At 57.1% G+C, this 27,634-nt stretch overlaps 2 protein-coding genes across 5 annotated transcripts; both read left to right on the top strand.

Annotated features, from left to right (window-relative positions):
- The first annotated feature begins 670 nt into the window (after window positions 1–670).
- LINGO3 (leucine rich repeat and Ig domain containing 3) lies at window positions 671–20,897 on the top strand. Of its 2 annotated transcripts, XM_040537861.1 has the most exons (3): window positions 678–784; window positions 10,048–10,151; window positions 15,811–20,897. In XM_040537861.1, the coding sequence occupies exon 3, from the start codon at window positions 15,845–15,847 to the stop codon at window positions 17,660–17,662; it is 1,818 nt and encodes a 605-aa protein (XP_040393795.1). In that variant the 5' UTR covers window positions 678–784; window positions 10,048–10,151; window positions 15,811–15,844; the 3' UTR covers window positions 17,663–20,897. The 2 variants fall into 2 exon arrangements, with proteins under 2 accessions (XP_040393796.1, XP_040393795.1); XM_040537862.1 differs by lacking the exon at window positions 10,048–10,151 and having other exon boundaries at window positions 671–784.
- Window positions 20,898–23,656: 2,759 nt separating this feature from the next.
- Window positions 23,657–27,556, top strand: PEAK3 (PEAK family member 3). 3 transcript variants are annotated; one of them, XM_040537854.1, is made up of 5 exons: window positions 23,685–23,764; window positions 24,419–24,550; window positions 24,590–24,676; window positions 24,795–25,416; window positions 25,914–27,556. In XM_040537854.1, exons 1-5 carry the CDS (start codon window positions 23,715–23,717, stop codon window positions 26,913–26,915), a joined length of 1,893 nt encoding a protein of 630 aa, XP_040393788.1. In that variant the 5' UTR covers window positions 23,685–23,714; the 3' UTR covers window positions 26,916–27,556. The 3 variants fall into 3 exon arrangements, with proteins under 3 accessions (XP_040393789.1, XP_040393788.1, XP_040393787.1); XM_040537855.1 differs by having other exon boundaries at window positions 23,657–23,764; window positions 24,492–24,676; XM_040537853.1 differs by having other exon boundaries at window positions 24,419–24,676.
- The last annotated feature ends 78 nt before the right edge of the window (window positions 27,557–27,634 follow it).

Genomic DNA, 27,634 nt, shown 5'->3' with positions numbered 1-27,634 from the left:
AAGGAACGGCTGATGGTAAGTGCTGTCCCCACATGGGATGCGGGTGCTGGTGGGGTGCAGAGCTGAGCATCTTCCCGGTTCTACCAGGGCTGCCCGTGAGCTTGGCACTGCTGCAAGGGTTGGCAGAGCCCAATGCAGGGCTCTGAATGTGGGGTCCTGTGCTCCTTCCTGGAGCCATCTACCCGCTGTTCACCCCAGTTTTCCTGTTGGATAGGGGGGAAATGGTCTCGTTGGTTTGCGATCACCTGTGTGGATGAAGCCTCCAGTGCGGAGAGGGAGACAACGAGGTGGGCACCCAGGCGGGGTGACGAAGGGTGGGGGGAGGGTGTAAAGTCGGGGGGGGGGAGGGACACTGGGGGGCTGCTGGGGAAGGGGGGGGAACCCAGGCAGATGTGGGGCTGGGGGGGGACCCGCACCCCTCCTTGCCCTGCCAAAGAGGGCGTGCACCCCGCTCTCGCCCCTGCGTTTTCGCAGCACAACCGGGGGCCGCGCATCCCCCCCTCCCCGCTGCCATCCCGTTATCCCCCCTTCTCGTTCCTTATCCCCCCCCTACCCCGCACTCCCGGGGCGGCCCGGCCCGGCGGGGGGCTCGGGGGGCGGCTCCGCACCGCGGGCAGGGGTGGGGGGAGAGGAGCCGAGCGCCGCCCCCCGGGGACGCGCCGGGGCCGGGCCGGGGTCCGGCCGGAGCCTCCGCTGCCTCCAGCGCCGCGCCGCCCCCGGGGCTGCGGCTCTGCCCGCGCCGCCGCTCCCGCGCTATGGGCAGCCGGGGAAGCGGAGCCGAGCGGTGAGTGCGGGTACCGGGGGGCTCGGGGGGGGCGAGCCGAGCCGTGCCGGGGCAGGCAGAGCCCCGCGGGGAGCCGCACGTGGGTACCGGGGGCGGCCGCGCATCCCCCGGGGTCCTCCCGGCCGGTGCCCGCCTCTGCCCCCAACCCCACCCCGGATCCCTTCGGGGCTGCGAGGCCCCCCCCGTAGGTGGCGGGGGGAGAGGGCTCGGCACGGAGGGGGGGCGGCGGGGTGGGGGGGTCGCTTGTGTGCGGTGGTTTGAATGCCCTCGGATGCGCGGAGAGCTGCAGGTGCCGCTGGCAGCCTCCAGCCGGAACGTGCCTCCCTCCAGCCTCTGCCCTCGGCCCCTGTGCTCCCGAGGCTCCGGTCCCTGCAGCCTCCCCGCTGCCAGGGCTGGCGGGAGCCGCTCGCAGCCCCCCTCAGCCTTTCCCTCGCAGACCTCAGCAGACCTCCCGGCCTAAGGAAGGGTCGTCCCCACCTCCCGCTGCTCCTGTTTTCCCCCCGCGTCCTCCTTACCACCCCAGGGCCCTGCCCGTCCCCGCTCTCAGCATCCTCGATTTTAGGGCTAGGTGGATTCTCCTGTCAAAAATCCCAGGGTTGATTTAAACGCGAGTGTTACCGGGGTTGTGTTTCTCAGGGAAATGGAGCAGGCAGCAGTCACAGCATACGCGGCTCCTGTCGTTTTCCAGAATAGCAGCCTGCCTCTTCCTGCTCCAGACCCAGAGTACTCTTGTGCCAGTTTCCTAATCCACTCACAAAGTGGATTGAGCTAAAACCTGACAAAAGGTGCTCTAATTCCCACAGCGTTCGCGCAAGGGAGCGACTGCAGAAGAGCAGCTGCTCCTTAAATTCATGCCCAGCCTGAACCGAAGATGGGTTTTGGGGAAGGAAAAGAGCAAACAGGAGGAGAGAGGATAACATGAGGAGAGAGGATAACAGGAGCAGGCAACGCCACTGCAAAATATACCCAGAGCATATCGGCGTGTGGATCCGCACCTGAATCTTTGGAGCAAAGAGGGGCTGGGGATGGGCTGGGGATGCTCGGGGGCCTGGCGAGGACCAGCCCAGGCCCTCCCAGGAGCTCCCATGTGCTGCTCGGCTTCGTGCCCAGTTCCCAGCTGGGGACGTGCTGCCTGCAGGTGTGAGGAGCAAACCGCCCTGGCGGGCACTGCCTTCCCCAGCTCCAGGGGCCACACCATGAGGAAGGCTGTATCAAGAGAGGGAAAGTTCCTCCAAATGTCTCTTGCGATCAAATCACCAGGAATTTTTTAAGAAGTCAACTGTAAAAGCAGAATGGCCCAGCAGCTCCCAGCAAGCCAAAGGGCCGCTCACTGCAAAGTATCTGTGTGTGTCTGCCAGGGGCAGATCCTGCTGCTGGCCTTGAAAATGCAGAAGTGCAGGCGGTGAACCCTGCGACAACCCATGCACAAAGTGCTGCACCACCCAGCTCTGCCCCCGCTGAGCCCATTTGACCACCGTGACCAGCAGGGGGTGATGCCAGCAGAGGGGTTTGTGCCTTACAGCCCCATCGGCCATGGTGGGCTCAGGGCTCTGCACCCCAAAGCTCTGCTTCAGCATCCCTTGTACTGCATTGATCTGGTTTAATTTGAGCTAATTTATTTATCATCGACATTTCTTTGGTGCTTATTAAAGCAGGAGAGGAGGGAGTAGAGGCACAGCTGCTTGCTGGAGGGATGGGAGAGGTGGCTCCCGATCCCCCAGGTTTCATGTGGGTTTCAGAGGTTGTAAAACTGTGATTTGCATGGGATATCCTCGGCACAGCTGAGCTGAGGGGCGATGCTCTCCAGCACAAGAGGAGCAACTTGAGTGTAGGGAGCAGTCGTGTTCCCACCAGCTCAGGGAAACAGGAGGCGAAGCAGCTTCAAGCGAGAGTTGTTTTTCGGCTTCAACATCAGCAGATTTTGCTTTTATTCTGGGAGTAGTGAGCAGGAGGAAGAGAGAAAAGCCCTGAGTTATCTTTCCCCCTCTGGGGCTGTTCCCTGTTGATGGCCCAGGGTGGAAGGTAGGTTCACGTGCCAGGGTGAGGGAGGGACCTGTGGCAGCAGGGTCCAGCCACATCCCCGGCATGGCCATGGGCACGGAGGTCCTGCACCACTGCTGCTATCTTGTCCCTTCCTGCAGGGCATGCGTCTGCTGATGCCCTGCTGGAGCTAGTGGGGCTGTGGGCTTCCTTCTGCTTTATGTGTGGAGCTCAGCAATGTCTACTTCTGTTAGCGGTGTCAAGGTTTGCACCACTTGCTAACACATCTATTGCTCCAGGGTCCTAGCCTCATCACCGTGCTCTCCCCTCCAAACAGCATTTCAGGCCTGAATTAAGCATTTAATTTGGAGCCTGATTGTACGGAAGGACAAGAGCGCCTGGGTGTCTTTGCACTTGGCATTTAGAGGCTTGAAAGTGCTGCCGTTGGAGGCGATGGAGCCTTTTCAACTTCTGGTTGTTGGCTGGCTGCATTTTGCCCCTGCATCTCCACTCAGCGGGGCAGGACATGGGGCTGCAGCCTGGCAGCGGAGGATCTGGGCTCCTCCGGCAAACACGAGCTGCGTCGCCGCTGCATTTGGGACAGGAGCAAACCGTTGCCATAGCCTTGGAAATAACGCCAGGAACGTGAAGCACGTGGATGGATGTGTTTTGTGTGGGCAGCGGTAATTCCCGCGCCGTCAGCTCGCTGTGGCGTGGGCAGCCCAGGCGGGCACCATCACCAGCAGCATCTCCCCGAGCTCCAAATCCTGCCTCGCTGAGTGAAGGGGCAGTGGGGCTGAGCAAGGCCATCTTTGAGCTTGTTCCACACTGTGTTCACTCCCACTGTATGGGTGGTGTGCAAGAAAAATACATATAATGTGCTCCGTGCCTCAGTTTCCCTGTCCATATGTGGATGTACTCTGGAGGTCTTGCTTTGTGATTTCATACGCTCTCACAGCCCACGTCCTGCTGTATGTCTGTGTCTGTCTTCAGCTGCAAAGCGATGATTTAATTCTCTGAGAAGGGCGTAGGGGGCAAGCAGCATCTTTGCCATCCCTGAGCAGGGGCTGCGGTGTGGAGGTGAAAGGCACTGCCAAAAGACCTGCACCAGCCCCGATGCACAGGTGCTGCTTGAGCCCGAGGGGCCGCTCTGTGAGTCCTGGAAAAACACCAAAACGAACAGGCGAGGGCAGAAATGTTCTGAGCAGTGATTTGAGTAGAGATGAAGTAGAGCAATAAAACCCACAAGAGCATTTGGAAAAGATGACGAGAGCTGCCGTCTCACCAGCTGTGGTAGGAACATTGACTGGGCTCTGGGCGTTATCGGGAGGCTATTTTCAAAGTATTTATGTAGGGTTTACCTGCAGCGAGGGCTGGCTCCTGGGGCTGCCAGCACGGCCCCAGGAAAGCTGCAGCACCTCAGGCACACCGGCTGCCAGATGGTGAGAGACGCGGCAGCCCCGCGGCACCTTCGTAAGGACTGAGCTGGCACTTGGATCGTGCATGCGGCCAGTTTGGGCACGGGCTGCAGTGCATGGGACGATGCAGGGCTGGGGATGTGATACAGGGACGTGGTGAGGGGATGCAGGAACACAGCTTGGCTGTTGGTAGTGGGCACTGGTTAGCCATGGCATGGGCTGGTTCCTCCTGCTTTGGGTTCTTTTGCTTTAAGTCGTGTTGCTTTGGGCCCTCTGGGCTGGCCCTGGGAAACCCAGGCTTGCAGCACGCCGCAGGATTTTAGAGGTGGATTTTGGGCAGACCAGGACATGGGGCCAGGGATGGTGTGGGCATTGGAGCAGGTTTCTGCAACCTGTTGGGGAAATGGACCCTCTGTCAGAGCTCAGAGTTCTCCCTGGCTGCTCCCAGCCCTGGCCAGGGACTGATTTTTCTCTCTTGTTAACTGAAAACATGAAAATGACTAAAAGGAGCATGCTCACACCAGTGCAGTGGAGCAGTCAGGATGTGAGTGATGGGAAGGGCTCAGCCGGCAAAACCCTGCAGGCGGGACCCCCCGGTTTGGTGCCAGGAGCGGGCTCTCCCCATGATGCTGGGTTTTCATCCCTCCTCTTTCCTGAACTGGCTCTGCCCGGGGCTCTTGTGTCCTGCCAGCCTTCATCCCCTGGAGTTTTTCATGCCCCCATGAGCTTGGCTGTGATGTGCAGCCCCTGTGCCTGTCAGCCCTGTCCTTTTGTGCCATGCCCTCAGCATCCACAAATGCAGGCGCACTGGGACTCATCTGCTGCATCCAAACTGTGGTGAGAGTCTTTGCACCTGGGGTTCTTTCCATCCTATGTTGTATTTATTTTTTCTTTTTTTTTTTTTTTGCCGCATCTATTCTCTTTTGCTTAGGTCTTAACAGTTCAGACATGTAGTGCTGGAGCTCCTTGTTCAGCTCCCAGCGTGTCAGCCAAAATAGCAGCGGCCGCATACCGTTGGGGAGAGGGACAAGTGTTGCTGAGAATTAAAATGACAGATCCCAGTATCAAGGTCTCGGAGGGTTTGTGCTTTATTAAGCAACAGTGAGTTCATGGGAAAGGACTTTCACCCGGAGCACTGGTTGTGTCTAGAAGAAAAGAAAAGGGGGCTATATTTAGGTTCAGCCGTGTGACAAGGAGGCGCTGCGGGGAGGTGAGCTGGGCATCCTTGTACCCCGCAGCATCCTCGTACACCCTGCAGCCTCCTTGTCCCTTTGGCACAACGGGATCACAGCCCTGAGTGGGAGCTGATGCTTGCACCCAGCCGTGCACAGCTTAGAAACATCCCCTGAGAGAAGGAAATCCCGGTGCTCCCGTGGCAGGATGCTGGGCACATTGGGCAGGTAGCGGTGGGCCGTGGGCAGCGCATCCCCGCTCCACAGCTCCATTTCCTTGCTGGCTGTGGCTCTGCGTGGTCGTGGTGCTTTGATCCCTGCCCATGGTCCCTCACGCGTTTCCCTCCCTTGATTTTTCCCTAAGATGAGGTTTCACGATGATGAGGTTTATTTTAATAGATTGCTGGTTTTCATCTCTGCCGTAGGATCTCCCTCTGCGTGCCACCCCCTTCTATTAAAAATTCATAATTTCTCTCAGATACCATGCTAGAGGGGGATAGGGAAGAATAAAGAAGGTTCACGAGAAGGAGGGAAAATAATTAATAGGAAGGGAATGTAAGAACACTTGAAACAAATATTGTCCCCATCCCTCTGCGCGGGGCCCGTGTGATCCTGAGCACTGAGCCTATCACCGAAATGTGGACACCCCTTAACAGCCCCCAGGCAGGACAAGGGGGACATCATGCTGAGGTGCTGGACGTGGTGTTTGGTAAAGGGACAGACGCACGAATGCCTGCGGTGCGTGGGGACATTGCTGCTCAGCTTCTTGCTCCCTGTGGCCGTGTGTGTCTCCACACCTCGCTGTCTCGTTTGCATCCCTGCGCCTGCAGGGCCAGATCCAGAAGCGTGGACAGCCGGCTCTGATGCCCTCTTTCACCCACTAGCCACCTGCTCTGCCTTTCCCCCTGCTCTGGCCACCTGGATGCCAACCCTTCAACAGAGCCAGAATGAACAATATTTTGTATTTTTCCACTTAAATGGCGTTGGAAGGAAAGTCCATCTGGTTCCCTCCGTGCTGCCGGAGGGAAGAGGCCGGCCTCAGGTCGGCTTTTCATGGGGCACCTCCTCACGGGCAGCCCTGTCAGGGCTGCACAGCCAGGACCTCCACCTCTTCTCCCTTCCATCACAGCAGCGTGGAGAGGTAGAGCAGGACCCCAGTAACTGAACTCTAATTAGGGCAGCAAAATGAGCAGGACCTTGCAATTGTAAACCACAGATGAAGTGACATAAATGAGATCTAAATTGTGACCTTTTTCCAGAAGCAGGAGTATTAACTGAGCGTGACAAAAGGAGGAAGAAAATAAAAAAAAAAAAGACAGAACCGTCTTGTCTTCATTAATCCCAGCTCCTGTACACGCAGCACTGTGGGGACGTCGCCTCGGGTCTGCTCATGGGGTTGTGCAGCTGGGGGATGCTCGGGGCCAGGGGAGTGCACGCTGCTGGGGCTGGGTCCCTCCGGCTCTGTCTTGGCCTCACACAAACATCTGGCAACCTCTGGAAACCTAGGCCCAGGTTGTTTGTTGCGGTGGTCATGATGGAGTCGTGATCCGACAGGAGTTTGTATTCATCTCCTTGCTGGCTTGTGGCTTGTTGTGGCCCATGAGTTAAGGATGTGGCGGAGCCATCCCCGTTGTGCCAGACGCTGGGCTTTGCTCCTGCAGCACCACCACCGCCCCCAGTGCTGGCTCCAGCATGACGATATCCCCCTGTCCCAAAACTCAGAACCGCGCTGCTCTCCCTCCACTTCCCACCTCTTCAGTTCTCTCCCTCCCATCACCCCAAGCCCACGAGCAAATGCTGGGTGCTGGCCAGGCTATTTCTTTGGATGGACGGAGCAGAGTTGTTTTTTTTCCTCCTCCCCATGGTGGTTTTCCAAATTATCCCATTTTACTTTTGCAACAGGCTCTTCTTTTGGGGGCACGTCACTAAGACAATTTCACTGATGCTTTCAAATGAGCAGCCCACAACGTCGCCCCCGTGTTGAGTTGTTTTTGTTGTTCACATCTCTTGAAGTAAAGCTCAGCCAGAAGCCTGGCCAGCTGGGAACTCTGACATTAATTACACTAATGAGGAAAGTCTCTGGCTTGCTGCAATGTGCTTTGTGGTCCTGGCTGCAGTGCTGTGGGGCAGCGGGGCCTGATGAGCGGGATCGTGCCTGGAGGAGGAGGACAGGGCTCCTGTAGCACCCCGAGGGCTCCAGGCCTGCTGCCTGGTGGTGTTTGCTGCAGGTTTGTGCGCTGCAGGCTCTGTCTGTGTGCTCCCGCGTACTTCTGTACGTTCCTGTGTGCTTCTGTGTGCCCCTGTGCGCTCCTGCCCCGGGCTGGGCAGCGGGACGAGACCCAGGGTGGATGGCAATGAGAGGCCAGGAGCTGCGGGTGCGTGGGAACCAGAGGACACTTTTAGGCCACCTCAGCAGTGCGCTCGTGGGTCCCATTTCACAGGGATTAAAATGGATTGGCAGACAAAAAACTGAAGTAACCTGAACCGGAGGTTGCTAAGTGACGTAAGAGTTACCAAAAATAAATGCCAAGAACATCAGTTGAGACCCTAATCTCTCAGATGTGTGGGAACGAGAGGCTCACGTAACGAAGGTGGGGGTTTATTAAGCCAAGCCCGGTTGCTTTTTCTAATGCGAGTGTAGGGGCCACATCCGCGCCGGTGCAGGGCTGGAGGCGAAGCCGTGCAAGGAGAGCAGAGGCGGCTGGGGAGAGCCGGCTGCTGAGCAGGGTTTGGTTGCTGCCGGGTTTGCGGTAATTTGGTTTCAGCAGGATTGCAAGAAATACAGGGGCACATCCAACTTGCTGGAACTCTTTTCAGGATTTGCCTTATCCACCCCAGTTGCCAGAGGCCTGGCTCTCAGGAGCAGCGAGCCGAGCTGCTCTGTCGCTGTGCTTCACTTCTGCGTGGAAATGCCTCGCGCGTTGCGACAATGCAGAATGAAGGCAGCTTCCCTCCCAATTATCACATTACTTCGGCATTACAGGAGCCCCACCTGCTCCGCAGCTGCCAGCAACGTGTAGCAGAAACAGCTCTCTGTGCATCCACACTTCGGGAGGTTATAATCCCTCGAATCACATAAGATGGATTAATTCGCTCAACAAAATCCTCGCTGAGTTGCATCATCACGGCGTTGGTGCTGCAAACGTCCAGCTGCCGGCGCTGAGGGCAGGGCAGGGTCTCCCTAGGTCATTTGGAGAGCTCTTGCCTTTATTTTAGGCACTGGCTGCTGCCCACCTGATGCCCCAGGGCATTCGCTAGCTGCGGGTTGAATGTGATTGCACCCCTGCTCTGGGCTCCAGCGAAGGTGTGGGAGTGCTGCCAGCCCCTGCACCCCCCTGCTCATGCTGGGGCACATCTCGGAGCAGGGGGTGCTCCTTGCTGTTATTGCTAATGGGGGATTTTTTTAGTGCTGCTCCTTTCTTGCTTGCTGCTCTCGAGGCGTGCATCCCCACCGGAGCCTTGTGCAAAGCGCAGGTTTAATTTTATGCAGGTGCATCCATGCCGCTGACTGCCAAAAGGAAATGTGGGGGAGGATGAGGGGAGCTGCAAGCATGTAACTGGGATAGCGTTGTCTTACGGCAGCTGGAAATATGGTTGCTCGTCCTCCTGGGGAACAGCTAGGCAAAGGCGGAGCAGGGGTGAGCCAGGACCATCCCTGAGCAGCATCTCACACCACGGCACTCACTAGCTCACATCTGGCTCCAGGAGGTGGCCATGTCTTCTGCTCAATGGTAGCGATGCTTTTCTGGAGTGATTTTTGGTTTTCTGGCATGCTATGTGCTCGGTCTTTCGGGGATCCCAAAAGAGGTGTTTTGTCTGTCCATGAGCAATGTCCAGGTGGAGCTAGGGCTCGCAGGAGGCACCAGGGACATGCAGAGGACAGCCCTGCCTCGCAGGCACCAGCCGCTGTCCTGGGCTCCTCTCCCAGTGCCATCGGGGATGTCCCCAGGAGCACTTGTGGGTTTGAGCCATGTGTGACTGGGTCTGGCCACCCCCTCGTTTCTCTGCTGTTTTCCTCTACATCCTGGGTTCTCACGGGAGGGCGAAGTGGCAGCTGGGCTGTAAAGGCAGCGTCCCTGCGGGTGCAGTCAAATCAGACCTGAAGTCTGGGGCCATTTGTGATCTGTTAACCAGAAGCAGCTATATTTCCCCCAAAAGGGAGCCCTTAAGTCCCCTCTTACTTTGATAGAGGCAAACTAAACTTTATGCAGGCAAAGCTGTAGCAAGGCATTTGTTCGGAGGTCAGTGTCCCGTGCCAGCCGTTGGGGCTGGAAACACTTATCTGCACCCCGAGAGGCAGGGACCCAGGACGGGGGTTTTTGCTTGTAAGTTTGGCTCAAATCTCCCTCAAAAGAGGACTCCTGGGCAGCTGCTGGCAGCACCGCTGCAGAGGTGCCATAGCCTGAGGTCCCCGCATGCAGGGAGCATTGTGCATCGCCGCTGCACCCCAGAGCTGGCTGCTCGGAAACTGTCCTGTTTGTAAAAGGGTGATTTATATGTGATTATATAAATACATTTAATTAGGGGAGGTGCAACGACCAGATCATACATCGGGGTGGAGCAAGGCTAAGGCTGCTTCCCCTGTCTGGGATGTGCCTGTGCTCTGTATCCATGGCCTTTGGGGCATTTATGTGGGGTTCTGGCCGCTGCGGGGAGGGGATTTATGCTCTTCTCCTTGTGCTGTTTTACCCAGAGGAGCGGAGGGTGGCCGTGCCCAACGCTTTGCCATGTAAACCTCCCCGGCCTCGCACGCCGCAGCACAGATAGATGTCAGCACAGCCCCGGACCTGCAGAACGGTGAGTGAGGGGCACGGGGGGGTCCGACTGGGGGGGCCGTGACCAGGGTGCTCGTGGCCGTCCTGCTTCAGGGCATTAACTCCCTGCTCCTCTCCTCAGCTCTAAGTGCTCGGTGCCATCGCATTGAGGCCTCGATGTTTGCTCCATGTAATGGCAGAGAAAGCTCTGCCCATTGCTGCAGCCTCAAAATGAGCAAGAAGCGACTGGAGGGAAGGCGTAGCACTGGGCTTGGGGCTTGCGGGGATGCTGAGGGCTGGCAAGGGCTCTGGATTGCTGCACAGGCAGCAACAGGGTCCCCAGTGCCATTCATGGCTTGAAGAAAGGCATTTTTGGAGTTGTGGCTGGAGCTTGGATGTCTGGATGGGCTTCATGGAGACAGCGGCAAGGGCTCAGGAGCTCACCAGCTCAGCCCACACAGTCCTGGGTTGGGAGGTGCAGGCAGAGCTCTGGGGACTGGATTCCCCCAGCCTCCCCGCCACAGAGAGCTCTGGCTTTAAGGAGCCTCTTTGGGGCTGCAGATGGGAACAGAGATGCTTTCACGGTCCCACAGCTGCAGCTGATGCCCTGAAGCTGCAGATCTGGGGACCAACGCCAGCGTCTCGTGCTCCAAATGTCCCCGCTTGCTGCAACTTCCAGCCCGGAGGAGCCGTTGGGGTGGCACAGCTGGAGCCCCCCAGGCTGGGCAGCTCCTGGGTGCAGGGACATATCCTGTGCTTTCCCCCAGAAATGCAAATTTATACCGCTTCCTTCCCTAGTATGCTGCATCCATCCAGAGGCGGATGGTGGCAGGTGCCTGCCAGAGGCTTTGCTGCCCAGATTAGGGTGGATTTGGGAGCTGCTCTCCACAAGGCTCTGGCAGGGCTGGGACAAGGTCCCCTGTCCCCCTCCCCAGCCAAGAACTTATTAAAGTGCAGCTGGTTTGATCTTCCCCCTGCCTGGCAAGATGAGGGTATAGATTGCAATGTCAAGCGTTATTTCACCCTGTAACGGCATTTTGCTTTCTTTGCTCGCTGCTCCCATGATCGTAATTGGGATGGCAATAACATTTCAAATGCAGCAGCTGTAGGCAGGTCTTAAAAAAGGCATTCAGCCCTGGACTGACGCTGAGCAGAGCTGAAAGGCAGAGGGAAGGCAGTCTGTGGCTGCTGTTCCCTGCGCCCCTTGCCAGGGATTTCTGCCCCGAGCAGGGTTTTCCAGGAGGTCGGAAGCTGTGGATCGGCAGCTGCCACCCCTCTGTGCCCACCTGCTTGTTTTTCCATGGAGAGCAGAGCGCTCCTACTGGGCTCAGGCTGTTTTCCACCAATGGCTGCCTCTCCACCCTGTCCTCGGAGCGGACATCTGTCTGTCAGGCTGCCCTGTCAGTCTGTTCATCCTGCACACGAATCCAGCCATCCAGTCCAATTAGAGCCTCGGCAATGATGCGGCTCCCTCCCAACACACAGTGCCCATGGGGGGCTATGGGGTGGGGAGCAGCCAGCCCCATCCACCCTGCCCAGGGCTCGCAGCATCCCAGGGACCCTGGGCCACGACCCTTCCCTCAGGTGCCAATTCCCTCGGGGAGGCTGGGACAGAGCCTGTGGGCAGCAGCACACGCTCAGGCTGCCGCAATATCCTCAGGAGTGGGGCCAGGCTGGACCCCGCACCCGGCTAGGGTGAATGTGGGGGGGTCCGAACACCCCCGAGCAGTGCCATTAATCAGCGCTCTGAAAGGTGGATAATTACAGCGTATGCTGTTCCTATGTGGTTATTAATCATCCTGCCCCTGTATTTCATTTATCATGGAGCTGCCTGCCTTAGAGGGAAGGTCCCCTGCCTGGGAGGGCGTGTGGCGAGGTAGCATGTCGGTTTGGGAGCTTGGGTGCTGTTTTGGTGCTGTGTCTGCAGGAGGTGGGTGCTCCCTACCTGGTGGCAGTGGGGTGTCCCCGTCACTGGCCTCAGCGCAGCCTCAGGATGCCCTGCTTGGCCGGGGTCTGGCGAGCTCACTCCGTCCCTTCCATGGGGCTCCAGCTGAGCGTGCCACACTGGCTGCAGTGGGCACGTGGTGTAGTTTTGGGGGAATAACCATGGAAAGTCCCAGGTACACGAGCTGTCAGGCTGCGTTTGCTATCACCTGAGGTGGTAAAAGGCTTCTGCAAATGCCAAGTTCTCATTACGCAGCAAAAATGTGCTGGGCATCCTCCAAAAATAACCCTGGGGTCGCTGCCGGGGCCACCACTGTCACTGCCTGCAGCCAGAGTCACTCTCCTCGGGAGAGAAATGAAGATGCTGGGGGCATACCAACCACCTCCGCTGGGCCCCGCAGTGCTGCATGGATGCTGCGCTCCGTTCGCCGGTACCCGCAGCAGTGACCTTTCGGAAATGTTGTACGCTGTGGTCGTCTCTGAATGTCTTCTCTCTGGGGAGCATCTTGTGGAGATAGAGATTCAGACATGATGTCTATCAAGAAGAAGAGCAGATTGTGGCCAATCTGTGGCTGCCTGCAGAGTATTGCTTAAGCCACGTGCTTGACGATCATAAGGTTGTCTCTAAAAATAAGCGGTGGCTTCTTTTGGGTTGTCTCCTTGGCGTCGCGGCTCATTCAGGAATCCTCAGTTCTGGGTCCTCACAGCAGTTACGAGGGCCGGGAGTTTCCACGTGGGAGGGAAGCAGCAAGTCCTGCGGCTGTGGAGGACTTGGGTGGGAGCACAGGGGGAAGGCAGCTCCAGGAAGACGTCAGCCGTGGGTTTTGCCAGGCAGAAAGGGTAAATCCTGACCCTGCTGGAGGCTTGGGCAGCCTGGCTGCTCCAGCATTGCCTTGGCCAGCCCTGAGACTTGAGGCCATTGAGCAGGGGGGGAGCCATAAGATGCAGCAGCTGCCAGTCACCAAAATCACTCCCATCTAAATAAGGGTCTTGTGGTTTTCCAGTGGCCCCTGTAAACTGTGCTTTGGGGTATTTTCTGCAGTGACCCACAAGGAGCATGTCTTCTCTCAGACATCTCTCCTCCCATGTTTTCTCGCCCTATTTCTGCACGTTGTCAAAAAGATCTGATGTCTGAGCAGCCTCTGTTGGATCCCAATCCCATGAGCTGGGCATCACCAGGCTCTTCCCACTGTCCCCAGCCCAGCTCCGGGGTGTTTACTGGCTCCTTCAGCTGTGGCTGCTCAGGACAGGGCTGGCACAGGCAGGATGGGGCCCTGGTGCCCACCACAAGTGATGAAGCAGCTGGCTCTGTGCTGGGCAGGCGAGCAGTGCCTGGAAATGAAGTGACCTAGAAAAACTGTCCGCGTGCACCGGAGCGCAGAGCCGGGAGAGTTGGTTTCCCAGCCAGACTCTGATGGGATTAGGAATAACTCCATTAGGTAATTCTCCATTGGGTCTGGTGATTGATTTTCTTGCTTTCTACACCCAGCTCTCTCCTCCTGTCTGTTTCAGCTGGATTATTCTCATTCTTGCTTTGCTAATTGCCTGATCACTAGAGCCTCATCAGAACAACGTGCAGGGAGACCGCTGTCCTCCCGTGACCCCCAAGTTTTCTGCCTCCTCATATCTCAGCTCTGATTTCCCCTCCTGCACTCCCCAGCATCAGCTGCACTGTTTCTGCAGCCCAAATTGGACAGAGGGCCCCTCTGGGAGCAGGGGGACGGATGGGGGGTGGTTGGAGTATAAGGCTTGAGGTCCATGTGGAGGGACTGAGGCTGGCAGCAGGGAGGGTCTGCAGGCACCGTGCTGAAGCTGCGGGAGGGCAGGAGGCTCGCTCTGGGGTTCCAGGCTCCCATCACATCACAGCTTTTCCCCTGCACGTGCACAGATTCTCCAGCCTCCAGCACCAGGAAATCACACGAGGCCTCCTGGGTGTGCGATTAAGGACACAGCGCAGTCCCAACACTGTCGTTCTTCTCTGCAGCATCAGCGTTTTGGGAGACGAGCCTGCCCAAAGTGCCCACTGGCCCCAGCACTGCATCCTGCCCCATGTGCACCCATCCTGCATGGGGGTCCTGCAGTGACTGCGCTGTGGGTGCTGCTAGACATAGGGCTGGTGACTCCCCTGGGTGCTGCCGGATGCTGCTGCCCTCCCAGAGCCCAGCGGGGAATATCGTGTGCCTGGCCTCAAGCAGCAGTTTCTGAGGACAGCCCCAGCAGGACCATTTTGAATTCTGCGAGTAGATGCGAGAGTAAAACAAGACGTTGCTTTGGCTGAAGTGTTTGTACTTGCATGATGTCAAAGCAGGGGAACCTAGAAATGTCAAGCCCAGCTTCTTTTCTGGTCTTTATTCAGAGAAGGAGAGACCTGGGGGCTGAGGAGCAAGTGCTCTTGAAGGCTGGCAGCAGCCTTTCCACCTCCCCAGCCTCTGCCCACCTTTGCTCCTCTGCCCGGCCTTTCCGGCCCTGCACTGCAGCAGTGCCTGCGCTGTGCTGAGCCTGGGCTTCCCTGGCTCCACTCCGCAGCCTGGTGAGCAGCAGGCGTGTTATTTTTAAAAACAAATTAAATGCAAAGGGGAGCCTCTATCTAGGCCTTTGAGTTGAGTCTTAATTGGCCTTACTCCCCAGTGGCAAGGCAAGCCCCGGAGAACGTGGCAGTATCACAGTAACGAGCTATTAATAAATGATAGTGACTTTTCCTGCAGGTTGTGTCTGGGTGCATCCTTCCCACGCAGCCCAGCGAGGGCAGGGAGTGAGCGCCTGTGCAGGTGCAAGGGTCAGGGAGGAGTGGAGCCGCTTGGACCGAAGGCTGTGAGGATGATGGTGATACTTTCCCTACTGGCTTGGAGAGACAGGGAAGTGTAACAAAATTAAGACACGCAAAAAGAAGTCTTTAAAAGATAATCTCCTGCGGCTCCTAAATTGCACTGAGCAATGGGTTTATTGCCGGCGAATTGCTCAGATTGTATAATAGGATCAGAGCTGGAAATTATCCATGGAGATGGCATCCTTCCCCATGCTGTGGGCATAAGGAGGGTTGGGAAGCCCCCTGCGCACCCCGAGGCTGGCTCATGTAGCAGCCCAGAACCAGCCTACAGCACTCCAACTGAGCAGCCCTGCCGCTTAATTAGGTTAATGACAGCGCTTGGTTCAGGAGAGATGGCTGATGAGCTTTGCACCAATGCTGGGATGTGTCTGTGGCAGATTTGGGGCAAAGGAGGGAAAAGAGAGCAGGGAAGGGGAAAGCAGTGAAAAGGGAAATGGGTGATGAGGTCCTAATCCCTCTGAAAGGAGGGCAGCAGCAGCTGAGCTGCGGCCGGTGCATCGCAAGCAGCAGGTCAGCCGTAATCCGTCATCTGCCAAGATTCAGCCTGCAGCCTGCAGCCTCCCCCAGCCCACTCCAGAGAACAGAGCAGGGGGACAGGGACAGGAGGACCAGCTCCTGCATGAGGCTCCAAGCATCTTCCATCCCATGGGACTGAGGCCAAACAGCCACAGCAGGGCAGGACCCTCCGCTGCCACCACAGGGAGCAAGGAGGACGTGGTGTCCCACCTTTGCTGCATGCCGGTGTTTGCTTAAGGCATGGTCCCCAGGCCACAAGCAGAGGTCTGTGGGGTTCCCTATGGGGCTGGGACCTTGTCAAGGCCATGGACCATGGTTTGGGGTGCTCCAATGGAGGCATTTTCTGGTTGTAGCCCACAGACTGGTGATCTTGATAGGATTTGCTGCTGACATCATGTCTCTATTTCCCTTCCAGGCGCATGGGAGAATGGTAGAGAGCCCGTAAGACCATGCTCTACACCATGACATGTTGGCTCCCGGTCCTGATCCTCCACCTGGTCCTCCTGAGCCCCCCACGAGTGGCAGCTTGCCCTGCTCGCTGTGAGTGCGCCCCGCAGATCAAGTCAGTGGTGTGTCACCGCAAGCGGCTCACCGCCATCCCTGAAGGCATCCCCACTGAGACCAAGATCCTGGAGCTCAACAAGAACCGCATCCGCTGTCTGAACCCAGGGGACCTCTCCCCATACCCCTTGCTGGAGGAGCTGGACTTCAGCGAGAACATCATCACCAATGTGGAGCCGGGTGCCTTCAGCAACCTGTTCAACCTGCAGACCTTGCGTCTGCGGGGGAACCAGCTCAAGCTCATCCCCCCGGGGGTCTTCACCAAGCTGACCAACCTCACCCTGCTGGACATCAGCGAGAACAAGCTTGTCATCCTGCTGGACTACATGTTCCAGGACCTGCGAAACCTGAAGAGCCTGGAGGTGGGTGATAACGACTTGGTGTACATCTCCCAGCGAGCCTTCTCAGGGTTGCTCGGCCTGGAGCAGCTGACCATCGAGAAGTGCAACCTGACCTCCATCTCAGCCGAGTCGCTCTCCTACCTCCAGAACCTGGAGGTGCTGCGGCTCCGGCACCTCAGCATCTCCACGCTGGAGGACCAAAACTTCAAGAAGCTCTACAACCTCCTGCAGCTGGAGATCGACAACTGGCCGCTGCTGGAAGACATCTCCCCCACCAGCTTCCAGGGCCTGAACCTCACCTCACTCTCCATCACCTACACCAACATCACAGCCGTGCCCACCGCTGCCTTGAGGAACCTGGTGTACCTCCGGTACCTGAACCTGTCCTACAACCCCATTAGCACTGTGCTGAAGGGCTCCTTTAAAGACCTCATCCGGCTCCAGGAGCTCCACATTGTGGGCGCTCTCTTGGTGTCTGTGGAGCCGCAGGCCTTCTCCGGCCTGCGACAAATCCGGCTGCTCAACCTTTCCAGCAACTTTCTCTCCACACTGGAGGAGAGCACCTTCCACTCCGTCAACACGCTGGAGACACTGCGGGTGGACAGGAACCCCCTGGCCTGCGACTGCCGCCTCCTCTGGATCCTGCAGCGACGGAAGACGCTCAACTTCGACGGGCAGCAGCCCATGTGCTCCACACCACCCGAAATCCAGGGCAACGCCCTGCGTGACTTCCCCGACTCCGTGCTCTTCGAGTACTTCACCTGCCAGAAGCCCAAGATCAGGGATCGAAAGCTGCAGCACATCACGGCCCGCGAAGGCCAGTCTGTGTCCTTCCTGTGCCGGGCGGATGGGGAGCCGGACCCCTCCATCGTCTGGGTGTCCCCCCAGCACCGCATGATCACCACGCGCAGCACAGGGCGGGCAACCGTGCTGCCGGGGGGCACCCTGGAGATCCGCTTTGCCCAGGTGCAGGACAGCGGCACCTACATCTGCATCGCCAGCAACGCAGGGGGCAACGACACCTACTTCGCCACCCTGACGGTCAAGGGGCACCCGGCCGACGGCTCCCCCTATGCCAACCGGACTTTGTACCTCAGCGAGTTCAACGACACCTACCACAATGACACCCAGGTCTTCCTGAAGTTTACGCTGGATCTCAAGACCATCCTGGTCTCCACAGCCATGGGCTGCATCACCTTCCTTGGCGTGGTCCTCTTCTGCTTTCTGCTCCTCTTCGTGTGGAGCCGGGGCCGGGGGCAGCACAAGAACAACTTCTCGGTGGAGTACTCCTTCCGGAAGGTGGATGGTCCCACAACCACCACGGGCCAAGGAGGAGCCAGGAAGTTCAACATGAAGATGATCTGAGCCTCTCCGGAGGAGAAATGTTGTCTGCCGCCCAGCCCCACGCACGGGTACAGCAGGATGGAGCCGGGGGTGCGGGGGCACCGGTGACGTCCTTTCTGCTCGGGGGCATCAGCAGGGCCAGCACTGTACGTACCCAGAGTCTGGGATCAAGGACCCAGATGGTCCCAGCCCCACGGTGACCCCACAGGGCACAAGTTGCCCAGGGGCCATCCCAGCTCCCGATGTAGCTGATGTTTTTGTTACCAACTATGCATTTCTTGATGAAATCAACAGCATTTCGGCCTGGGAAAAAAATTAAAAAAAAAACTGCTTCCTTTTTTTTCCCTTTTCCCTTTTTTTTTTTTTTTTTTTTTTTAAAAGAGACTCTCTGGAAAACTTTCTTGGTGTTGTTTATGGTTGTTCTCTCTTTTTTTTTTTCTCCAACAATTTTTTAAAATGAATTTCCAAAAGAAAAGTCTTCCGGTGCGATGCAGGACTGGGGTGCCGTACCAGGGTGTTCCTGGCCACCCCCCCCCCGCCGGCACAGCCAGACCCCAGGATACGGCCATGCCACGGGACCTTCACCTGGGCAGCTCCAGCAAGGGGCAGCTGCAAAAATGGGTCCTGGGGATGCTCCTGCACAAGCAATAATGACCACCTGTCCCTCCTACCCCACGCAAGGCGGTGGGGGGTGTGAGCAGGAAACAAATGGGGAAAAAAAATAATGAGGCCACAGGCATTCAAATTACAATGAGTAGTCACACAGCAAGGCTAGGCCCCATTTTGTATGCATCCAAGCCGTTCTCCAGCTATGGCCTTGATGGGGATGTGAGGCTGGGACCGAGCTCTGGCAACCTGGTGGGGAGCACGGACAGTGACACCAGGCAGCAGGATGGGGGTGAGGGCTGGGGTCCTGCTCCAGGGCTCCCAGGGTTGGGGTACAAGGTGGTGCCCACGTTTCTGCTCCTGATCCAGGGTTGTCCCATTGGCAGCTGCAGGGCTGACGGTGGGATGTCCTCAGACAGGTGCAAAAGGCAGCTTTGGGTGCAGGCAGGGCATTTTCTTTAGTTTGCAAAGTTGAATTCTACAGGACAGGAGCTCTGCGCCCTGCTCGCTGCCACAGAGACAGTCCCAGCTTTGTGTCCCTTGCCCCGCTGGCTCTTCCACCCCTGCTTTACCTCGGGATGTATTTTTTTTGGGTGCAAGAAGGAGCAGCTGGAGAGAGAGCCTGGATGGGACCCAGCAGAGCCCGCCACCACCACCCCCAGCTCATCTCCATGCTTGGGGTGCAGGTTGCAGCTTTCAGGTGTTTTTATCTTTTTCACCCCTTTTAAGTATCTTTTAAGTAGAGTAGCAGAAGCCCCAGCTCCTTGGGGGGGCTGCAGGAAGGGCTGTGCCCCCTTCCTCCTCCCTGTGTTCACACAGGGGCTGTTTCTGTCCCCATTCCTGCACGTCCCCTCTCTCTGGGCAGCCAGCGGTGTGCCCTAGCAGGGCTTACGGCACCCCCAGGCCTTTCAGGGATGAATTTTGGGCACAAGCTCCCAAAGGGCCAGGGGCTGGAGGGGACAGGGCTGTGGCCCCACAGCTTCGCTCTGTGGGTCACAACTGTGTCATCCCCCGCACCCCATCTCGCTGCACCCCATCCTGCCATCGTGCCATGGGCACAGCGCACATTTGGCCTCCCCGGCCCCCAGCTTGGCCTCAGAGGGATGGGGGTGGCGGAGCTGATGACCACAGCATCCAAACAGCGCCCAGCCACGTTCAAACCAGGCCCAGGCTGCTCCCCAGGCTGCTCCTGTGCCTTCCCCTGCCCACACTTGGGGGATCACAGGGTTGGGGAGACACCCATCACTCCCCATTTTCCTCACCACAGGTCACATGCCAGATGCCCCCGCGCTCCCCACACTGTGCATGTGTCGTGTCAGGGGTCCCACCCACATCACCCCACTCTGTCTGATTTATTTATTTATTCGTTTATTTATTTATTTTACCTTGGGGGTGTGTGGGAGGGGTCAGGCACGAAGCCTTGCAAAACCTCCAAAAACCTCCCACCATTTGCAAAGGAAGGTTCTGGCAGTGCAGACCTGCACAGTTTTCTATGTCATGAGCATGTGAAATTTATTTGCGGGGGAAAAAGGAAAAGAAAAACACAAAACTAGGATTTTGTGATTTTTTTTTGTTGTTTGTTTGCTTTTTGTTTTTTTGCCTTTTCTTCCCCATGTGCCTCCAGTAAGACAGCAACCTGCACAGTTGGTCCCTTCTACACCGTGTGCAGGATCTGTGCCACAGCCTCCAGCAAGGCAGAAGGGTTCGGGCAGACCCCAAGCACCTGGAGCTCAATTCAGGACAGCTGTCTGCTCAGACTGGGCACTCGCAAAGGGATGGAGGTCAGGGCAAAGCTGCAAACACGGAGCCAAAGGGATTAGGGCAGTGGGTGAGGACCCTGGCGGGGTCAGGAGTGCAGGGGGGTTTGGGCTTTCCCATCGATCACCTGTGAGCACCAATGCCAGCCCTGTAAAACCCTTAATAAATGATGCTAAAACAACTTTCAGAGGGTACTAAAGTTCATATTAATAACTAATAAATGATTAATGTGCATGTGTTAACAAGCTGCCACTGCTATTAATCTGTTATTAATTATTAATTGAGTGTTTATAAGTATGCTCTGAAGCTGATGGGTGCAAAGCCTTGCACCCACCCTCCTGCTTGCATGGAACTGGGGACTGGGGCGGGGGGGGGTTTAAAGGGCTCCACAGACACAAGTGCGCGCATGTGCGCGCGCGCACACACACACACACACCCGCAGCTCCGTTCCCTCTGCTGCACAGTCCCCGGCTCAGCTTGCAGCCCCAAGCACCACTGGCATCCCCAGGGGCAGCGTGGAAATACCAGCACACCCTAACAGTGTAGCTTTTGGTTTTCACCAAACGCCTCCGATGAGGCTGGAATCCAGGCACCGGGGTCTGCACCACAGTTCGCTGGCTGGGGAAACTGAGGCACAGGTGGGTGCTGTGGCAGGGCTAAGGAGCTGGAGCCAGCAGCACTGGGGGGAATTGGGGAAATTTCTGCTTCTAAGGAATATGTGGGGTCCCCTTCCCCATCCCATCGGCCACAGGGGACACGCTGGCTCCACACAAGGCCGTCTCTGCCCTTGCCCAAGCTGCCACTGCTGTCCCCATGAGTCACTTGTCTGTCCCCAGTGTGCCTTGCCCAGGTGCAGACCTGTCCTTGTGTTCCCAGCAGAGGGATGTGAAGAGACTACTATCCGGAAACACCCCATTTCCCTGCTCCCAGGCTTGGTGGCTGTCTTTCCTTTGGTCACCCCACAGTCCTGGCTCCTCTCAGTGTGGGACTGGGATGGTCACTGGGATAGGCACTGGGTGCCTGCGGGGTGGTGAAGCAAAGCAATGCCTCCATCTGCTGGAAGAGCGAGCCCTGGATGGCTCCCTCCCCTGCACCCCAAAATGCTGCACCCTGTGGAGATTCGGGGATGCTCCCAGGGTGCAACCAGCAACAAAGCAGCAGTGGTCCCAGTTGGAAAATGCCCCTTGGCCTCTGCAACTGGACAGGGCAGGAGCACACTGGGGTGTAAAAGAGGAAACTGGGGTTTTTCTTTTACTTCCTGCATGGGGAGGAAAAAAAAAAAGCATGTTTCCAGAGAGCACGTCAGGCTCACTGTCAGGGTTGCTGTGCTGAAGAGTCTGGGTGCTCAGGGGACCCAGAGCTGAGCCCCGTGGTTCCTGCAGCAGCTCTAGGGGTGATGGAGTCGCCACGACCAAGGCTGCTGAGAAACCAGCTCTGACCCCAGACAAGAGAAACCAGACCAGAGATGGGCCTGAAAAGTCCCTGCAGCAGCCAGGTATTAAGAATAACAACCAAAAAAATGCCAAAAAAATAAAGGCAATTAGGAAGAAAGAAGCAATTTTCCAGCAGGTGCATTTAAAGATCTTATCCCCCACTGGGATGAGAAACCAATTTCCTTACAAATTAGAAAGACTTCAGCTAAGTAGAAGTTCCCTGCCTCAGCTCCCCAGGCCCCCCGGCTGCAGAGCGCAGGGGCACAAAGGGCTTTGTGGCAGTGACCTCTGCCAGCCCTGCCGGCACCAAAAGCTGCTGAGTGCTCGGCAACTTTGGCAGAAGGTGGTCAGAAAATTTTGTCAGCCAGCAGTGCCTAAACCCCTCCTGCTGCCCCAAAAATCAGCTTCCTTAGGTGCTCCATGGGGAAATCTCTTCCTCTCTCAGGCAGTGCCCTGCAATTGCTCTTTTCTAGCAATTGCTAGAATTGAGCGATTTGGGGAGAAAATATCTTTGTGTGACTTCTTTTCTGTTTAGGGGGGAGATACACCCACCACGTTTAGCAGCTCCTGGTGTGTTTTACCACCTTTAATTTGCCATTTGTGGTTGGAATTGACGTGTTGGCACAGAGCTGACAATTGGAGACTTAATTTTGCAATGTGGTTTAATGCTAGACCCATTTACAGCCCAATTTCCCTTTTACCCAAAATACCAGTGACCATCCCCCTGCTTTCCCAGTAACAGTTTGGAGGTGTTTACCTGAAGTCACAGGTCCAAACATCCAAAGTCCCTTCTCGCCCACCGCAGGGCTCCTCTGACTGATGCCTTCTCCCTAGCTTTGTAGGGGAACATTCATGTCACTAATGCTGTGCTTTTTATTCCTAATGGTCCCTGGTTTATCTTGAATGTAACATTATTTATTAAGGAGAAAAATTGATGTTCCTAGTAGATTTACGGTTGTTTAAAATGGTTTGTTGTACAGTCATTAGCATAAATGACTTACCAAGATGAGGGAAACGTACTGACCCATTGCCAAACACCATCAATAAGCCCAGAATCCCGATGAATCTTAAATGCTCACCATTTCTATTCTTATTTTTACAACACTATAGCCCCGGGGGGAGCGGGGGGGGGGGGGGGGGGGGGGGCGTGTACAAAGCCAAGCTTCCTGCTCTGCGGTGCAAGCAGGAGCTGAGCCCACTGCATCCAGCAGGGAGAGCATCGCGACCAGCATGGGAAGGACGAAGCACATGGTGTCACCTCCCAGATTCTTGCACATCCTCCTGAATCAGGATTAAAATACAGCTCAGCCCCAGCACATGCTTTATCAGTTCTAATATGTGGCCTGTGCTCGGTGAGCTCTGCAGGCAAACGGACACAAACCTGGCAGGTTTCTTGGTGCTGTCTAGGAAATGTGAATTGCAAAATGCACCACAAGAAGCTCCATCGGTGGGCTATCTGTGCCTCAGGCACCAGCTAAGCACCAGTTAAGCCCCAAAACCAGCCTGTCCCACCACCATTCCTGTGGACATCTGTCTTGTCCCAGCTCAAGCTTCAAAAATACAGATGATGTTGCCTTTTCTGTGTATAAAGCCGCGTCTCCTGAAGCCTGCTCATCCTCCTGCCTCGGGGCTCTCAGGCGAAATTCCCATGGTTTGCCTAAAGCTGGGACATGATTCAAGACAGTCCAAATTTCATTTTTTAGAGTGTTAAAAGAGCAACCTCGTCCTAGGGGTGACAGACACCAGAAGGGGAATTTCCTGATTTGTAACGGCTGCAGGAAATCCCAGACAAAAAGAACAAATAAATAAATAAATAAATATTTCCACCACTCTGGTACATCTGGTGTAAAGCCATTGGAGAGCAGGGAATTCAAAAGGGTTTTGGAAGGTTTTACAGCTCCCTGTTTTTTTCCCTCCCTGGGGAGGGTTTTATCCCTCCCTGCAGCACCGCTGCCATCCAGAAAGCACCCAGGAGGAGGAGTGTGATGTGTGCAAGCAGCAGGGGTGAAGCAAACACATTGCAACAACCTGCAGCAGGTCACAGCAGTCCCAACTGACAGTGGTGCAATCGGTGCTACCAGAGCACCCCAGGGTGACATGGGGATGGCTCGGGAGTGACACTGAGCCTTGGACTTACTTTAAGCTTGCTAGACACTGAGGAATGTGTTTTGAAAGTACATCTTCCTGCAAGTAGAGGCCGTGGCCAGCACGGGGGATCCCAGAATGAGGCACCGGAGCATCTGCTGAACACAGGGAGGCCCCAGCAGCGCCGGGAGATGGAGATGGAGCCCACCAGACCCCCACCACTGCCGAGAAAATATCAGAGGTAACAACAAACTACTCTGCAAACAAGTCCCAGAATGGCACTTCCCAGTTGCACCCAGCAAGAATGCTCCAGCCCGAGGTTTTGCACCACTGCAAGACCCATGGGTGCAGCAGGGCAATAATGCATGGGGGGGAGATCTGTGCTAAAGCTTGTAGTTGTACAGGGATGCCGCCAGCAGAAAATGGTGGGTTTCAAGAAAGCCAACATGGTTTCAGTACCGCTCATAACAGCAGGGTCAGAGGCCAGGATGGAGAAGTGAAACCCCACGGCTGGCTCCTTCCCACTGCTCTGTGTCCCTGGCTCGCGGGCTCACTGCACGTCCCTCCTCATGCACAGACCTCTGGATCCCCTGAGCCCTGTCCCTGCTCAGGCAGGTGGGGCAGCAAAAGCTTTTCCTGCCCTCACCCCACAACTTTCCCTCATCGTTGCATCCACCTCATGGCCACCGACCGGGGACACCAGGGCAGATATGAAATGATGGCTGTAGCCATGCACCAGCACACGCAAAACCCCAGGCAGCCTCCACCTCACAGGAGCACCCCCAGTGCAGGGGCTGGAGTCACTGGGAGACCAAACTCCCTGCCTTTTACCCCTAAACCTCACAGCCATGTCCGCCCCAGCTGCTGCTTCCCCTTTTTCTTTCTTCTTCCCCAGAGCTAGCGGTGAGAGGAGCGGAAGCCCCTGGGGGGTGGAGGGGGGGCAAGCACTGACTCCCAGCTCTGTGCAGGGCCGTGGCACAGGCGGGGGGCCAAATGCGCGCCCGCTGTGCCAGCCTGGACCTGGGGGGCCGAGCACACACCCGCTGTGCCAGCCTGGACCTGGGAGGCCCCGCACCGCCCACCACCATGCCGGACACCCCAGGGGAACACCTGCCTCAGACCCCCGCCTCAGCCCTCATCTACAGCAACGTGGGTGAGTGACAACCAGGCACCCCCACCCCCCCCAACAACCATTCCCCACTCTGTGCATGGCTTTGGGGCTGGAGAGGTGCAGTGGTGTGGATAACAGACCCCTGTTCCTCCCTCCCCAGGAGAGCTGCGCGCCCACCTCGTCCCCACCAAGGCCAGCCGAGGGGATGGAGCCAGGAGAGTCCCCCCCCCAGCCCAGCCATGACCCGCTGCCTCCCCCGTTGCCGAAAAAGCAGCTGCAGCGAGCAGAGTCCCTCCCGGAGCAGGGCCCATCGCGGCCCCGCCACGGCGATGCCACGCCATGGCTTGGCAGCACCCTGCTGCCACACAAGGAGGGGGGTCCCAGCTCCGCCCCCCCCCCGGGCACCCAAGAAGCCCCTGGCCAAGTCCCAGAGCCTGGGGGAGGCCTGGAGCATCCCGGGGGAAGCCCTGATACCCAGCCCAGAGGAGCTGACCTTTGGGACGGGGGACGCAGAGCTGGGCCGGCTGCTGCGGGGCCTGGAGGGACGGGACGGGCTGTGTGCAGCCCTGGTGGGTTGCCAGGTGGCCAGCTTGGCCCGGCTGGTGGCCCAAGCCCAGGAGGGGCTGGTGGGACCCCCGGAGCGGCTGGGGGCAGAGCTGGCAGGGAAGGGCTGGGCAGCGCTCAGCATCCTGGAGCGGGAGCCGTGCTGCCAGAGCGGCGACGCCTGGTATTTCCGCGTGGGATTTGCTTTTAGGCAAGCCCAGCTGGTGCTTGCAGCCAAGGTAAGCGGGGAGTTCGGGCAGCAGGAGGGGGCTGCAGGCGAGTGTGACCCTGGGGTGGCCCATGTTAGCTGGGAGGTTCCCCTTTGGTGACAACTTATTCATTCGCTAAATGAGCTGGCGTTGCTGACGCTGCTGCTGAGGGCTCCCGTGGGTTCAAGGGACCAAACGTCCAAGGTACAAGGAGGATGGCATCGCTGCGGCAAGTGCCCTGGCACGAGGCCTTGAGGGGCCAGCAGGCAGGGAGTGGGGCTCGCTCCCTGGTAGTGCAGGATGAGACCCAACAAAGCAGCTTTGCAGCCCAGCCAGGACTGACACCCCCCCCTCTGTATGCCCCATTTCTTGCTTCAAGCTGTTTTGGTAGACACCAGAGGGTGCAGGGGAGCCCAGCACCATGCATGGGTAGGATTGGGGCTTGTGGCCCCGACCCAAGTGGTGGCCTGGCCCAGGACCCAGGCTCTCTCCTGGCACAGCTGTTCCTGCTCTTTCTCTCTTCACAGGTCCTCAAGCCGGGCTGCTGCAGCCTGGGCGTGGAGAGCTTCCTCGGGGCACACTGCAGCATCCAGCGCCTGATCGGACATTTCACCGACCACGTCCCTGGGGAGCTGCTGCTCCCGGGCCACCCCAGTAAGCAGGGGCTGTCCCCTTCTGGACAGGAGCCAGCCCCTCCTGCCACCCCCCGAGTCTTGCAGGTCCTCCTATCGCCAGATGTGCCCTACCAGACCCTGGCGGGGTTTGTGGAGGGCTCCTGGGCACTGCACAGGAGCAGCCCCGGGCACTATGAGCGCCTGGCGTGCCTCCTCCTCTTGCAGGTGTGCATGGGGCTGGAGCACCTCAGGGCACAGAATCTGGGGCAGGGTGACATCTGCCCCGAGAACCTGCTGCTGGTGCAGTGCCCATGTCCCCCTGGGAGCCAGCAGGACAAGGAGGCATCCATGGGGCTGTCCCTTCCAAGGTTGCTCATCAGCAACTTGTTCAAGCTTAAAGACAAGAGAAGACCTTGTTCCACCAGCCAAGAGCAGGACTGGACAGAGGGGTCTGCTGCTCCCCTCACCCCAATGGCAGATGAGCTGAATATAGGCATGCTGATCTATAAGATCTTGCACGTGGACATCTCTTTGGAAAATGCCTTGGACCTGAGAAGCAATCAGCTTCCCGAAATCCCCTCCCTGTCCATCTACTCCACGGGACTCAAGCGTTTGGCCTTGCTGCTTCTCCACCGAGATCCCTTCAAAAGGGTCTCCATCGAGCAGGCCAGGGGCGTCCTGCAGGTCCTGCTCTGGGGGCCTCGCCAGGAGCTCTTCGCCAAGAGCAAGAAGACGCTGGTGCTGCTCCAGAGCTGGGTGGAGATGAAGAGGGCACTGCTGCTGCTGAAGTTTGCTGAGAAGGGGGCTGGGGCAGGGGGGAGCCCCGGCCTGGAGGAGTGGCTGTGCTGCCAGTACTTCGCAGAGGTCACGGAGCACATGCTCTACCAGGTCACCCAGGTTCTCTACATGCCCTAAAGACAAGCCTGCCCAAAAGCCTCCCCAAAGACGGGAACCCATAGAGGTCTGGACAAATCCACCAGCTTTCAGCTCCCAACCAAGGCTGATCCTGGCTGCGAAAACTCTTTCCAAATCTGAAACTGATCCTTCACACTGCATGAACAATGGTCCTAAGTAAGCAGGGACCAAACTCCCACCATGGTACCTTGGCTCCCAGGATGCACGATGTGCTTTTACACCTTTCACTGATTTTTGTTCAATGGTTTGAGTCCAGGTTGTTGGAGCATCTCGGAAAGACAGCTGGATGGAAGCCGCAGGATGAAGCACCAGTTCAGCGGCTGATTATCCTGAGTAAGGTTAATGGAGCTTAGACTTTTCACACACACACACGCCAAAAAAAAAATAAAAAATAAAAAAGAACCTCCTCCTGTACTGCTACTGCCACTGTTTTAAATAACAATACAAAACCATACATTACTGCTCACCTTAAGACACCATTATGGGAGAAGAAACACAATGCATCACACAGCCTTGCCCTTTTTAGGAACAGATTGTAGCATAGTCACAAATACCAATGACATCTCAAAGGTGGAAATAAAGCAACCACACAGCTTCAATAAAACCCAGAGCTGAGCCTGTTAAATACTGGCCTTTTATGTGCTTTCTTACACCCTGACAATCCATCCAGGGAGGATCACAAAGCTGAACTTCACCACTCCACAGATGACTCGGAGCAG

Source organism: Cygnus olor, chromosome 26 (assembly GCF_009769625.2).
Source record: "Cygnus olor isolate bCygOlo1 chromosome 26, bCygOlo1.pri.v2, whole genome shotgun sequence".
NCBI classification, from domain to species: domain Eukaryota; kingdom Metazoa; phylum Chordata; class Aves; order Anseriformes; family Anatidae; genus Cygnus; species Cygnus olor.
The sequence above is the reverse complement of the archived record's forward strand: the minus strand, read 5'-3'. Positions and strand labels throughout refer to the sequence as shown.

Bases quoted from the DNA above. Each gene is read 5' to 3' on its own strand.
- LINGO3 (XM_040537862.1), top strand. From the start codon at position 15,845: ATGCTCTACACCATGACATGTTGGCTCCCGGTCCTGATCCTCCACCTG.
- PEAK3 (XM_040537853.1), top strand. From the start codon at position 23,715: ATGGAGATGGAGCCCACCAGACCCCCACCACTGCCGAGAAAATATCAG. The intron at 23,765-24,418 runs GTAACAACAAAC...CTTCTTCCCCAG, and splicing joins CTGCCGAGAAAATATCAGAG to AGCTAGCGGTGAGAGGAGCG. The intron at 24,677-24,794 runs GTGAGTGACAAC...CTCCCTCCCCAG, and splicing joins CCTCATCTACAGCAACGTGG to GAGAGCTGCGCGCCCACCTC.